The 15,898-nt window shown below is 35.2% G+C and overlaps 1 protein-coding gene across 5 annotated transcripts in view; it reads right to left on the reverse strand.

Annotated features, from left to right (window-relative positions):
* Positions 1 to 742: 742 nt before the first annotated feature.
* Positions 743 to 15,898, reverse strand: part of LOC125922781 (UDP-glucuronosyltransferase 2A1) — a 61,885-nt gene continuing 46,729 nt past the window's right edge. For 3 of the 5 annotated variants that reach the window (XM_049630569.1, XM_049630571.1, XM_049630573.1), the window contains 5 exons: positions 12,982 to 13,130; positions 10,156 to 10,287; positions 7,983 to 8,070; positions 6,501 to 6,720; positions 743 to 2,424 (listed from right to left, as the gene is read on the reverse strand). In XM_049630569.1, the coding sequence (XP_049486526.1) occupies positions 2,145 to 2,424; positions 6,501 to 6,720; positions 7,983 to 8,070; positions 10,156 to 10,287; positions 12,982 to 13,130 (869 nt within the window). In that variant the 3' untranslated portion in view covers positions 743 to 2,144. The remainder of the gene's footprint in view (positions 2,425 to 6,500; positions 6,721 to 7,982; positions 8,071 to 10,155; positions 10,288 to 12,981; positions 13,131 to 15,898) is intronic. The other 2 variants (XM_049630570.1, XM_049630572.1) reach the window with 1 other exon arrangement.

Consider the following 15,898-nt stretch of genomic DNA (forward strand, 5'->3'; position numbering starts at 1 on the left):
GGTAATTAAGCTGCTGACGTTTATTTGCTGTGGATGAAGTTTTGGATCACCCTATCAGGTAAAGAACCCTAACTAGAGGAGATGCTGCCAGAGGATAAGGGGAACATGTAATGCTTATGAACAAAATAAGTAAAAGTATTAAGTGCAGCCTCTTGAGTATCTCTAAGTTCTGAGAATGTAAGGGCTGTGGAACAGTGCTCTGATAGGACTTGGTTTCTGCTTGTTAGGGATGAGAGTTTCCTCATTTGAATAGTTCTACAAACAACCACTCAGGAAAGTTCATTTTCAGTGGGTATGTATGTATGTATGTATAAATGTATGTATGTGCATATGTATTATTTTTATTTAATTGTTTGTTTATTATCCAAATACATGTTGCAGTTAGACAGCTAACAGGAATTTTTGCCAGCTGCCTTCTGATGTTCAGGCAAAGGAAGAAACCTGAAGATAACCAGTAGGAGGGGAGAAAGGAGGTGAGCAGTGGCTATTGAACAGAAACAAATCTCTATGTGGTAGGTGGCCAGTCTCTGAAACCAAATGGGTGTCTGAACATGGGTAGTGCTCAACACCATGAATAGCTAGCCAACCTCTCATTGGACCTTAAGCCATTTACTGCAATCCAATAGCAGAAAGTGAACTGGGCATAGAACAAACAAAAGCAGCTCTTCTGGGAACATAATCAAATTGTAAAATTAAAAACACATCAACATGAATCAACTACTAAAATGTTAACATTTAACAAACACATTTTCAGCCTTCACAAAAAAATTTTTTAAGAGTTTATTTGCATTTCCAGTCATGTACATATTCAAAAAGAAATTCTTATATGTTCATGTATCATATATCATTCAGTTATTTTAAAATTGGAAGTAATTTTCAAAATGCCACATTGAAATGACAACAGATTTCAAAATTTTCAGTAAGCCAATGGATGTTATTTATTGCCTCAACTATACAGCTAATACTGGAATTAAAACTTTAATTAGAACATGTCATTAAGTTTATAAAGGGTAAAGAAAGTGCAGTCTTTAATCTAGTTGCTAAATTAATGCAAAGCTGATTCAAATATGATCTTTGCATGATAACTATTTACTATAGCATGCCCTTAGTCATGTAGACCTGCTAATACCATACGTCCTTGGCATAATGCTTAATTAATAAATTTAAATTTGTAGAAGACAAAGACTGAAAAATGATACAATGATCTTATATTCCAAGTAAATGTTTGTTTTTGCTGGAAAACTGAACAAATTTGATTATAAAGAGTGATTATAGATTATGTGCATTAGTCATTTTTCAATATACTAAATTGGCATTTAACTTTATCAATTGTACTGTTAATTAAACATTTCATAAAATTACTAAAATATTTTCTATATTTCTTAGTTATTTCTTCCATAAATGATCTCTTCATCTTTAACATTGCTGACATTCTCTGTCCCTGAGAGCAAATAATGACCCACTTAATCTCTTTTGTTTGAGGGAAGTCCCCAGACCCTTGCATTAGAGTCCACACAAGAGTACTGGTTGATTACAGGCTGGAACATAGGCCATGATTATCTGTGTGTTCAGTGGGAATTTGTAGACTTTCCCTAGAATGATACATTATTACAGTTATCAATATAGGCTCTGACTCCAGTCGCTTTGGGCTAGCAGAAGGGCTTATTTTTATGCAAAAAGAAATAATTACTCTTATTATAGCATACTAATATTTTATGGTGGTTCCTTGATTTGTATATTCTAGGGGAACTTGTGAAGTTTAGTCTTCTATGTTCCCTACATCCATCACATTCAGCTCATACTTTGTGTGTTCCTGAGGATTCAGCATGTTGTCAGCCAGCATGTTCCTAAGGTTAAGCATACTGAAAAATAGTGGTATTTTGAATAGAGTATACATAAAATTATTAGTGTCCCTGTGTCAGGAAAATGAGAAGAAGAGGGTAAAGGCACCTGGGAGAAGACAAAAGAAGACTGGGACGTGTTTACTAGTTAATGATCATGTTGAATTCTAGGCTTTATCTCTAAGCTAAGGTAGAGGAAAGGGAATTTTGAAAACAGGATGGAGATCATGTGTTTTCATTAAGGTCACTGTGGCTAGAATGAACAGGATTGCCCATTAAGGCCTTTGCCAAACTTAGAAAGATCTATTCCCTCTTTTTCTTCTTTCCTGTTTTACCAAGTTTTTGGCAAGAAAACAAACAACATTTTGTGACCAAGAAGATAGCAGTTGCTACACAGACCAGCAGGAAACCAATCACATCGAAAGAATGGTACTGGAACCAGGTGAGGTCATGGGCAGCTGGACGCAGGTGCTTGGCTCCTTTGTGACGCATGACAAACTCTATCCAGAAGACTGCTCGATCTAGGGGCTTTACAGGTTGATCATGTTGAATCCTTGATAACCTTGTAGCATTCTCTTTATAACTGGTAGGCAAAAATAGACAATTGAGAAATTACATAGGAATTAGAAAAAGGTTTTCTTCTCATTATAGGCAATATGTCATGCATGTTATATGTTAATTAAGCCAAAGGCCATAGATACCTTGAGAAAAAATTCATTCTTTGTGAGACATTAACTTTGTTGATTGTATAGAATCTCAAAAGAGGTGTTAAGAGAGGATGTAGAAGAAATATATTCTTAACAGAATGCGGTGAAATGCAAACATAAGAGATGGAATAAATTTGTTACAAATGTATAGCCTAAGTTTTCCAAGCAGCAATTTTGATCTTGTGTAAAGTATAGTTTCCAGGATCGTTCCAAAACCAAGACTGTGAATAACCCGATATTGTGGGGAAATATCCATAAGAAGGTCCATAAGCATGGTCTCTAATCTCTGGCTAGTTCATGACGATAGACAAGTAACTGATAATTAACATAAGTAAACCATTTCTTCGGTGTCTAAGACCTTGACTCTGTGATAATTCCTCTGCTGCACGCACTTGTGTTTTTGTAATGCAAAAGACAGTGTCTATATAGGCAATATCAAGATTGTGTAAAGATAATAGGGTAATTTTGGAAGTATCAAGGACATGAACTTTCAGTTTTTCAGAATAATAGAAATATCTTGTTAGAATTATTGCCCCTAATCAATGTGACATCACTGTAGCAATAGTTATATAGAGTTTTAACAACTCTAATCTCTCAAATAACAATGGGCATAAGTATGTATTTGAAAGGCAAGTAATGTCTTCACTGGACATTTCTTGGCTGGTGAGCTAGAATTAGTATATTTTATTTTGGTTTTGTGTTAGAAATAAAAGTTCCAAATGGAGACATGAAGCTAAAGGAAGGTTGGTGAAATGCGAAGAGATGTCCTGATGTGAGTCGGACATTTGGGATTGGAAAAGGAGGAATGTGATCATCAATCACCAGTGAACATGGTATGCTAGATCCAGTAGCAGGGGGTAACTTACTTGTATTCTTTTTTGGTGTGCAGGGAGAAAGGATAGTCATACTATTCCAATTGGATTGTAATATAGGTAGGGTTAAGTAGAATTTCACATAGCTCATCCTAAAACATTTCAGGCAAACTGTGGTGGCAATAAATGCCTATTTTTCCAAATCATATTTTTGTTCAAGGTTTTCTCCATTTATAGACAGAGATTTAAAATCTGAAATACATATATACTAGATAGATAAACTTGCATTTGTAAAATATACTTTCCTATCAATGTGAAAAGAAAGACCTATGCTCATATTTAAAATGATCATTTAATATTTTATCATACACTAATGTTATATGACTGTTATCTCAAAACATTCAATTAATTAAAATTACTATAGTTTATGTATTTAAGTGTAATCTTTTGTGTTCCTTAATTCCTTTATGGATTAAGAAAAATGGAAACTAAATTATCCATATATATACTCTACAGTAAACCCTTTTGTTCCCAGATAATTTCAGAATTAGAATTAGTTTTAGAGTTAATGGTAAGATATTTCAAAAGAAATAATTTTAGGTATTTTACTGGAAAATTCTGATTATTTATGTTTCTATCTTTTGTGTCAATAGTTTCCAAATTTACAATAAAATTTACTGGCATTCTATGCAATAAAGTAGAGTTTTAAAAAATTACAGAACTGACTTACTCTGATATTTAGTAAAAGGAACCACATTGTCAGCAATTAACAACCCAGCAAGTCTAATGCATTAGACATCGAGATCATCATTTATGAGAAACAGAAGATCATAGTAAGCCTTGATGAAGCTCTTAACCCTAGATCCAGCTCCTGAATTGATGATACCAAGACTATTTTGAAAATTAAGACTTAAAATGAATTTAATAAAAATCATTTGATTGGAATGTGTGTGAGAGGGGGAAATGAACTACTAGCACTGACTTTTTAAGTTGGATATAAAGCAAACATTGAGTGTTCTCCCGCTTGGGAATCAATACCTTGACCCCTTTGTCTAAAAAATCCTGCAAGTAGGGCTTTGAATAGATGGTTTTACATAGATTAGTTCCACCAAAAAAAAAAAAAAAAAAAAAAAGCTGCACAACATTGCCTTTGAGTTTACCTTCTCCTCTACCTCCTGAATTTCAGATTTCAGTAATATAAACAGAATGTGATAACTATCCTTTGAGTTTTGCCTCTGAATAAAATAATGGAGTCTCAGATAACCTGGAAACAAGTTTAAATACAAGGCACCTGTACAAATTCAGAACAAACACCAAGAGAGCTAGATGAAAAAATATACAATATTGGGGGGAAACATAAAAATGATGGACTCAGAATGTAGTTAGGCATAATACATAGCTTAAGGAGAGTTGAATTTTAATAAGAATGCAATGGTGATCAACAAAAGATTAAAAAATCAAGTTATAAAACAAAAAACAGTGATAAAGGATAGAAATGGGCTGTTTGAATGGTTAAAATACCTCCTTAAAGGATTAATAATGAAATTAGAAACAGTAATTTTTTAATGGCAAAAAGTAAATTTACTAATTATGGATTGTTTGAGGAAATCTCAATGAGTTAAGAAAAGTAAAAAATATTAGGACACTTAGAAAATAATACAGAAGCAAAACAATCCAAAATATTTTAACATAGAGAACATTGAACTTTGATGTCTCTGAAATAGAAAAAAACGTAACAAACATTCTAATAAATAACAAACAAAAAATTTTCTGAGAAGAAAAAAATTAAATATTTTTTATTCTAGATTAATAGTATTGAAAGGACATACCATAACCCAGGAAAAGTGTAGACAATAACTGATAAAGATACATCATTAACTAGGTTTCTGAATTTAGAAAAAAAGATGATTTTTTTCCAAACTGAAAAAGAAACAACCAAAAATAATCAGACAAGCTTCAAGTTCTTACAGAAGGAGTTAAAGCCAGAATACCATGAGTAATATTTACACAGTTCTGAAGAAAAGAGACAGCTAAATATATTATATTCAGAGAGGTGTCATTCTTATATCAAGGCATTCAGCAAATAAGGCTAAACATGTTCTCAGGGAATTCATACAATATATTCAGTTAAGAATGAATCCAAAATATTTTGGAGTAAAAAATCTCTGAATCAATGGCAAATCCAGATTCCCTTAAGATACAGCCAAAAGAGTAAATATGAGGAAAATAAGTGGCATACATATTGACATGTTAAAAAAGAATTTGGAGGTGGGGGAGAGAGAGAGGGAGATCACGAGTTGGGGGACATGCAGGGCCCAACATAGGGCTTGATCCCAGGATTGTGACATCATGACCTGAGTTGAAATCAAGAATCACCTGCTTAACTGACTGAGCCACTCAGGCAAGCCAACAAATTAAAATTTTAAGTAATACATATTAGAGATTATTTCTATAGCAGGAGTTCAACTATTGCTAAAATTAAAAATACATAGTTAAAAATAAAGACAAAACTGAGTTCATGTATTAATTCTTAATCTTGGTGAGATCTTTCAGGGAAAAAAAACCATAATGATATATACCTGAAGTTCAATATAGTTTATTGATTTATTGCAATTAATCTTTACCTAATTCAGATAAAATACAAAATTTTGTTTAAAAATCAACACATAGTAATAACCAATATTTATAAAATTATTGCCTACTCTATATTTATCCTCCCTGTGTATATTCATAAACTGCAGAATGGTATATAGTCAGCGTTAATGATGGGTATTTTTGAATGGCAGTGTTAATTATTACTTCCAATTTTGTACTTACTGAATGGTTATACTATTTAAATAAGCATATATATGTGTGTCTATACATATAAGCAGATTATTAAAAAATATCTGGGAGTTTATGTCATCATGGAAATTATTGATTTTGAAATTACATTGATAAAATATTTGAAGTATTAGTCTTTTTTTGCAATTTCAGCAAATTACTCCACTGTATGGGAAATGAAATAATAGAGTGGTTCTTATATTGATATGATTGTTATTTGAAAATAAATCAGTTAAAAGGCATGAGACAATGGATGTTTTTCCAGGAGTGATGGGCAGTATAAACAATGGTAAGCTTTTAAAAGCAGTAGTACTTACGAAGGTTCATTAATGACTGTTCTCAAGGCATTGAGCAGATCTTCACTTGTCATTGTGTTTATGTTCACCTCCACAGCTGCTCCTTTGGCCTTCATGTGAGCGATATTATCAGGCTGATCAGCAAACATGGGAACTCCCACCATAGGAACCCCATGATAAATAGCTTCATAGATCCCATTGGTTCCACCATGAGTGATAAAAGCTTTTGTTTGGGGATGACCTAGTTCGGGAATTGGGTGAGAAGTGGGTGAGGATTTCATTAAGACAGGTTAACAGAGTTTCAGGAAGAGACAGGGAAAAAACTACAGGGTAAGTCAATGAAGAAAGCAGCATTTTCCACAAAAGCTGAGCACATGGGATATTTCTATGCACATAGAAAACAATGATCCCAGGAAAGGAGGAATTAGTTCCTTCTGCATTGTGCAGAAAGATTTGCTTGAGGAAGTAACACCTGAACTGAGATTGAAACTTGAAGAATAATGAGAGTCTTAATTGAAGATGCTCTTTTGTGAGCCGAAGAAAGCATTGAATCTATAAAATCCAGAGCCAATTCTCAAATTATTTCTGCTTTGAAACTGTAAGTAAAATGTAACATTTTATTATTTTTTCTAGCTTTAGTTTTTAATTTATTTTTTAAATTTTATTTTAAATTCCGGTATGGTTAACATACAGTGTTCTATTAGTTTCAGGTATACAACACAGTGATTCAATAATTCCATATTTCACCCAGTGCTCATCACCATAATGGCACACCTTAATCCCCAGCATTTGTTTGATCTACCTCTCCCCCACCTCCCTTCTGGTAACCATCCATTTGTTCTCTGTAGTTAAGAGTCTGTTTCTTGCATTGTCTCTCTTTTATTTTTCCTATGCTCATTTCTTTTGTTGCTGTTTCTTAAATTCCTCATATGAGTGAAATTATGTGGTATTTGTCTTTCTCTGACTCAGTTCTCTTAGCATTACACTCTCTAGATCCGTCCATGTCTTTGCATATGGCAAGATTTAATTCTTTTTTTATGGCTAAATAATATTCCATTGTGTAAATATACCACATCTTCATCCATTCATCCATTGGTTACACTTGGGCTGCTTCCATATCTTGGCTACTGTAAATAATACTGCTATAGATATAGGGGTGCATATATCCCTTTTAATTATTGTTTTTATATTCTTTGGGTAAATGCCCAGTAGTGTGATTACCAAATCATATGGCACGTCTATTTTTTTTTTTTTTTTTTTTTTTTTTTTTTTGAGGAACATCCATACTGTTTTCCAGAGTGGCTGCACCAGTTTGCATTTTCACTAACAATGCAAGAGAGTTCCTTTTCCTCCACACCCTTGCCAACACTTGTTTCTTGTGTTTTTCATTTTAGCCTAAAATGTGACATTTTTAATTACATACTTATTGAATTTGTTTGTTGTTAAACAGTCACTTTACTTGTCCATTTCCAATTGTACAGCTTTTTTTCTCCTCAGTCTTACCAAGAAGATCATTCTGGGGTATCCAATCATAGAGCCGAGTATTGGCTCCTAATGTGGCTGGTTTCTTTCCTTTGTATCTCCATAAAACCTGTGGAAGACAGTACTTTAATTTTGCAAGTGAAAACACACAATGAAGTCAACTTAAGGCTATAGAGTTATTTATAAGTCATGTAGCCCACCACTACTTTATGTGATAGTGAGACAAGTGGACATAAGGGATAGTTTGCAAACATGGAGATATAGTGGGACTGTTTACATCAACCTTGTCAAAAAGGGCTTGTGCTAATAGTCTATTAAATATAGTTTTATCATTTTTATATTTGTCACTCAAAGTATTGAGGTGTGAGATTGTAAGTGAAGAGAGAGAAAAGACTAATCAACCAGAGTGTGGAGGTTCTAAAAAACATTAAAATAAACATGAATACTGTGTAAATTTATTTATGTCATAAGGCCATCCTAACTCTCATGTTTCAAATGCAATGTTTTCCAGAAATATAATTAGCTTTAAAATTGTATTGTCTGGTTTTTGAATGATAGTCTTTCCTTCTTTCCTTCTTCCCTCTCTCCCTCCATCTGCCTCTTTTTCTTTCTCCATTCTTCTGTTTTTCCTTCCTTCCTTCCTTCCTTCCTTCCTTCCTTCCTTTCTCTCTGCCTTGTTCTCCTTCCTTCTGAAGTTGGAAGGAGGAGGAGACAGAGGTTTGCCTTCTGTAATTATTTAATAAAGTATCTTCTTGGGATGTTAACCTTTTGTTACATACTTTTAGGGGTGAGCTCTGTATGACTAAGTTCAGATTGAATACAAGTAAGTGGCACACTGTTTAAGTTTTTATTTTATTCAACAATTCCATAACTCACTTAGTGCTCATCACAACAAGTGAATTCCTTAATGCCCATCACCTATTTAACTCGTCCCCCCAAACTCTTCCCTTCTGGTACCATCAGTTTGTTCTCTATAACTAAGAGTCTGTTTCTTGGTTTGTCTGTCTCTCTTTTCTCCCCCTATGCTCATTTGTTTCTTAAATTCCGCATATAAGTGAAATCATATGGCATTTGTCTTTGACTTATTTTGCTAAGCATTATACTCTATAGCTCCACCCATGTCTTTGCAAATGGAAAGATTTCACTTTTTTTTTTGGCTGAATAGTATTCTACTGTGTATCTATACCACATCTTCTTTATCCATTCATCAGTTGATGGACGTTTGTGCCCTTTCCATAATTTGACTATTGTTGATGGTGCTGCCATAACATCAGGTGCATGTATCCCTTTGAATCAGTAGTATTGTATTCTTTGGTCAATCTCTAGCAGTGAAATTGCTGGATCATAGGGTAGTTCTATTTTTAACTATTTGAGGAACCTCTATATTATTTTCCACAGGGACTGTACCAGTTTGCATTCCCAACAGTGCAAGAGAGTTCCTTTTTCTCCCCATTCTCAGATGGCAAAATTTTAGCAGAAAAGCTTAGAAATAAAAATTCAAAGGTTTAACAAGCCTCATTAGTGCACTCACGGTTATAGAGTTTTATATAGTTTAACTAATATGCCAATATAATGAATTCTAGGGTATTTAATGAACAGGAGTATATAAAGAGTAGAAATCTCGAACTATAATGACAACAAAAAGTTAATTGAGTATCATAAATCAGAAAATACATACTGTTTGATAATAATACTAGGATTTTTAATTGTGTTTAACTGTAGAAATTTCAGTTTAGAAAGATGAAGCTTCTATTTCTAAACCAACTAGATCATGATAAAATCTTAATAAAACCTAGAGATATAAAGTATATCCTTGAGTATGATTCCTGTCTACTTTATGTAGAACCTCTCTCCTTTCCTGGACCTTGGAGTTAACATTCTTGAGGATTTGAGGAGTACTCAGCGCAGGTCCTAAGATTTCAAAAGGTTATTGGGATCTTAACATTTTAATCTCTATTTCATTGAAAATAAATGATAGTATAAAAAGATGTATTTCCATAGCAACGCAAAAGTTTATTAAACAAGTGATCAAATGTGCCCCAATACACCGTTTTAATATTTTTAGAAAATTTTACTTACAGATGGTACTAGTTATGCTCAGTGTTTCAACTTCGATCTAGAAAGAGAACTGTTAGCCACACTTTCTCTCCATTTGGCAAAGTTGCTTTGCACCAGGATCCAATGTTGTACTAACCTTTTGTGGAATCTGGGCCAGGGCTGAGGCAATGAGATTGGCTTTTTCATCTGAGAGGTTTCTGACCATTGACCCCAGAGAAAACACCACAATACCATCTTCACCTGAACTTTGGACAAATTCTTCCATTTCCTACAAAGACAAAATTATTTTCATTGCAAATATGCAGGATCATAGGGGGAGAAAAGTTTTCTCATTTATGCATGACATGTGTTAAAATTGTACCATGTCAATTTAGATCCAATAAATTATTAAAAAATCAATCTAACTCCCTATTAGGCATTCAGGATATTTTTCTCGTGTTTATTCTTTTCCTGACTAATAGGCCTACAAATGAATTTTTTAGAACTTCAATATATAATTATATGTTTTAAAAGGTAAACTTCTGGGGAGCCTGGGTGGCTTGGTTGGTTAAGCGTCCGACTTCGGCTCAGGTCATGATCTCACGGTCCGTGAGTTCGAGCCCCGCGTCGGGCTCTGTGCTGACTGCTCGGAGCCTGGAGCCTGTTTCGGATTCTGTGTCTCCCTCTCTCTCTGACTCTCCCCCGTTCATGCTCTGTCTCTCTCTGTCTCAAAAATAAACGTTAAAAAAAATTAAAAAAAAAAAAAGAAAAAAAATAAAAGGTAAACTTCTGCTATTGTCCTATCATGATAGCATTTATGAGACATTATTTGTCTACCCTCCCACAAGTAGCTGACCTGCCCTTAACTTGAGCCTTAGCGCACTGGTAAATATAAATTTCTCGACAAATAAAATTTTCTGGGTCACCACTTACAGTTATGCAGGTTGGGCTTTGCAAAGTCTGGGATTACAGTCTTTTGTATCATAATTTATGTGAATGTCAACTTCTAGAGATCTGTTATGCATGCCCTGTGCAACTATTGTGGCTTCCTTGTAATATTTCTCAATATATTTATTACAATTATCAATTATATTTATTTCTCAATGTATTTATCAATTTAAAGGTAGTAAAATTACTAGGGAAAGGATGATGTCATAAATGAAAGTAGATTGCTATTTTAGCTTAGTTAATGTTAGGAGAATATCTCTGAAGTCCCAGGAATTGGTGTTTTGCCATTTTGATTTACCACCCTAAGGACAGTGATTGAATAAACACACACACACACACACACACACACACACACACGTACATGAAGCCTTACACATCTAGCAGCTGGATTTGGATTCTTGATTTGGCTGTTGTTCATTGTTTTTTTTTTTTTTTCTGTGTATCCAATGACTGGCATAATTTTTTCATCAGAGATATAAGCTATGATTGGTGTCCATATTGTCCAAATGTTTGTATTAGTAATTGGGCTTGGGATGGAATAATTTTTCCTCCTTTACAAAAACATGTCTGAACTATGTTGTGAAATTGTGTGTGTGTGTGTGTGAAAAGTGAGGATGGGAAGATAAATATAATAGTGTGGTATGGGATTTTATCTAGTGAGCAAGCAATATGTCACATCTCTTTCTGTAACTCTGTTTAGATACTGGTTCATTATCTGCTATAATAACACTCAGTAGAGCTTACCTGCAGCTATAACTTGAGTGGTAAGAAAAGTATATCCAGAATCCTGCCATAAGATTTAAACTTAAATGTGCATTTTACCCTAAATAGAAATTGAGAACTCTCCTAAGAGCACTATTTAACCTGCAATTGTCTCAGAGATTGTTTGTTTATCTGCAACACGAGCAAATGAGTGTCTGCCTCTTCAATTCTTTCATAAAGACAGTTATTGATAAAGAGACTTAAATACAATATTCTTATCATGTTTTTCTCTCATTCTCTTTTACTTCTCAATATTGTCTTCTTCCAACATTTTTGGCTATCAATATTTATTTGTTGGTGACTTTGGAATGTGGTACACAATTTTCCTTTTTACTTCAGAGAAACCAGGCATCATGGTACTAAAGAACAAATTCAGTGACTGGGTTTCTCAGTTCTATGACTATTTTACCTAATCTGTTCCTAATGCTCTCTCTGAAACCCAGACTTTGCATTACCTGAATGATTCCTAGAAATATCCACCTGAAAATTCCTTTGGCTCCTAAAAGTGAATAGGTCTGAACTGAATCCATCCTTGTCATCTCAAAAAAGCTTTTCTGTGAATTATTTTCTGTCTTGGTAAAGGTCACTGTTATCCAAGAATTGCTACCTAATTCCATGTCTTCTGTCAACACTTACTTCTTACTGACCAAAGTCTGTGAAATCTATCTGAGAGTTTTCATGAAGGCATCGTTATCGCTCAAGGAATCATAGTAACTGTCTCACCTCATAACCCCATCACACTTGTTAGGAAGACCAAAGCACTTTCCTGAGGGAATTCCAAGGCTATAGCTTCCTGTTCCTTCCATACAGTACCCAAACTATAGACACATTGATGTTTTATTTTAAATTTTATTTGTTTATTTTGAGACATAGGGAGAGTGCAAGTGAGGAAGGGGCAAAGAGAGAGGGAGAGAGAATCCCAAGCAGGGTCTGCACTGACAGCACAGAGACTGACATGGAGGCTCGATTTCATGAATTGTGAGATCATGAACTGAGCTGAGATCAAGAGTTAGATGCATAACTGACCCAGCCAGCCAGGTGCTCAACACACTGATATTTTAACATGCCACTTGAATCACTTCTTTCTTCAGCTGAAATATCAAAGTGAAGTTCAAAAAGGTAATATAATTCATAAAAGACTCTTATGGTTTGTAAAATAGATTTGGAGTAGCAAATAGTATATCTCTGTTATTGAGGCAGCACACTTTAAATAAAGAAATAATAGGATTATATCATACGGTACACAAAACATCCTCCACTGTAATAGACATACCTTAGGTAATGGTTTGGCTGGTTTACAGTGCAACCCTCCTACAAACTCAAAATTGGGTAAGTATGGACGAGGAAATTCAAAATCCCAATATGTCCGGATTAGCCAAATTTCTGCTTTCCCCATAACCTCACATAATGTAGTGGGTCTTCCTAGAGAAAATGAAAAAAAGGTAAGTGAAAGTTATTAGCATATATGTGTTTTAGGATAAAATGTACCACTAATTTTCTGACAAACAAGGGAAATCTTTGTCCTCTAGCTATCTATCACATCTAGAGGAAAAGGAAGATGTGAAAAGGAAGATCACATCTAGTTAAAAGGAAGGGGAAATTAAGATTATAAGGAGAGAGGGAGAAAGAGAAGGAGGGAAGAAAGAAAGTGGGGTGGGGGTTGGAGGAAGGAAGGAAGGAAGGAAGGAAGGAAGGAAGAGAATAAGGGAGGAAAGAGGGAGGGAGGGAGGAAAGGGGGTAAGGAAAAGAAGGATGAGAGGCAAGAAGGAGAGAAGGTAAGAATATATTTGGGTAGGAATAGTAATATGCAAATGAAGTTTCACAACTTCAAATTCAATCTAAAATTTAACCACAACTCCATGTACTGATGAACTTAATACTCATTGTTTTTCTCCAGTTAAATGGCAGATGACAGATTAGCCCCAGCATATCAGCACCAAATTCCCTATCAATGGTTTTCTAACTATCTTCCAGCTTGTTATAGTCTCTGATTTACTCCTATTGTTTAAGAATCCCACCAGTATTTGTTTACTTTATCTTCCTCAATAAAATGCCATTATTTTCCACTACAACTGATTTGCCACTATTTTCTTAGTAGGAATTCCCTGATTCATACCCAATACAACCCCCTTTGGAATGTGAAATATACATGTCACCAATATCACACAGTTATTTTAGTGTTATCTTTGAATTATATTTTTTGAAAGGGATATTCTACGTATTAATTTTAGAAGATTTGTGGAGAAGAACGAGTGTTTGCAAATGACCAGATCAACCAGTTTTAGACACAGGAAACATGTTTTGCCCTAAATAAAGAAAAATTCAGATGAGAAATCTCCTTTTTTAAGGATTATAAGCAAACTTGGTGATCATGTGCAACACAGAATGGATAGACTCTCTTTCTATAGTCATTGCTTTGTAGTGCTTGAATTTACATCTGAAGCTAAATGGTCAGATGCCTTAATTTACTAATGAAGAGGAATTTCTCAAGGAAACTTAACTTGAAATTGCCAGAGATTGGATGAAAACCCCACCTCACAACCTCCACGTCAATATATTTATGTACTTTAGTTGTCTTATTCCATGTGTGTGACATCCTGTCTTGATTACCAACTCCCTTGGTGAAATTACTGTGTATAATGTACAGATCACATTTTAAGAAATGCCCAAATTAAAGTATTGACTAAAATTCTATATTTGAGATAGTGGTGCACAGTTACAAATACAAAGGCAATCAAAAGTAAAGGAAATAAGGGGAGGGACCATGATAGCAGAGCAACATGGAAGATTTTGCTCCTCTTGTCCATAAAATGCAGCTAGAAATTCAACTCATCCCTGAAATGCAACAACAAACCATCTTGCACACCTGTAAGATTGATCTGAGGATCAACCCCACAATCTACATAACTTGAGTCACAGAATTTGGCAGGTATGTGGCACAGAGGTGAACTGGGAGAGAGAAGCTGCAGAGTGTAGGGAGCTATTTTTGCTTGTGGAGAGAGGACAGAGACAGAGGGGAGAGTACAGGAAAAGCACTCTCCCTGAAAGTAGCTGGAGAGAAAGTGAACGAGTGGAAATACCCATAAGGGACTGAACAAGAAAGGAAGAAAGGAGAAAGGAGAGGCTTTAAATATGATTAGGACTCTATAAACAGGGAGCACAGATTCTGGAACTCCACAGCTCGATAACTGGTGGAGCTCTGGTGGGAAGGGCCAATCCCCAGGATTGAGGGGTCCTCGGACCACATGGGAGAGAGGCAGTTTCCCTGGTGAAAAGACATTTGGTAGAGGTTGTGCGGCCTCCTCACAGGCAAAGGTCTCAGCAGACCCCAGAGAACATCCACGTTTGCTGGTCTTGGAACAAAGACATTAGAGGGAGGTGAAGCTTCGCGCCAGATGTGTGTTTTGATTTACCATAATCCCTGAAACGCTGCTTCTACATGATCTCATGGACTTTTTCTGGGGCAGGCTGGCACCTGGCCGCAGTCTCTGGCATCTGCAGCAGTACGGTCACACAAATGTTCCTGTGGACTGGCTGATACCTGGCCATTGCTCGGCAAGATACTCCCCCAGATGGTCAGAGCAGGTGAAAGCCACAGGGACCTCAGAAGTGAGGGGTTTAGAAACACATCCTCATCTGAGATAAAATTTTGGAGAGAGGTGCCATCTGGTAGGCTGACAGCTTGATCATGACAGTGTAGAAGTAGGGAGTGGACAGTAGCCAGAGACAAAGGAGGGGTGTTTTATTGCCGGTGGGAGAGACTACAGAGTTCTGTTGCCAGAGACTATGTAGCCAGGTGATACCATTTTTACCTTTTCTATGCATGTGCATACACGTGTACATGTGCCATAAGGATCCACACCAATAAGCTAAGCAGTACCATCTAGTGGAGAACAGAGCCGTTACACCAAGTCCGTCCAACTGTTCCAACTGTGCTCTAGAGGAACACCACCAGTCTCTCTGCCTGCTAGTTTATAGACTATAAAGTGCTTCATAGTTTGACTGTTAGGGCAAACTGGATGTAATTTCAATAATATTTATTCTTTTCTCTGATCCATCTATTCAATTTTTTTCTTTTTCTTTTTCTTTTCCTTTCCTTTCTTTTCTTTCCTATTCTTGAATACAGAAAGAGAAAGGGTTAATTTTATTTTATGCTTTATAAAAAACATTTTTCTTTATTGTTTTCTACT

The sequence above is a fragment of the Panthera uncia genome, chromosome B1 (genome assembly GCF_023721935.1).
Source record: "Panthera uncia isolate 11264 chromosome B1, Puncia_PCG_1.0, whole genome shotgun sequence".
In the NCBI taxonomy this organism is placed as follows: Eukaryota; Metazoa; Chordata; class Mammalia; order Carnivora; family Felidae; genus Panthera; species Panthera uncia.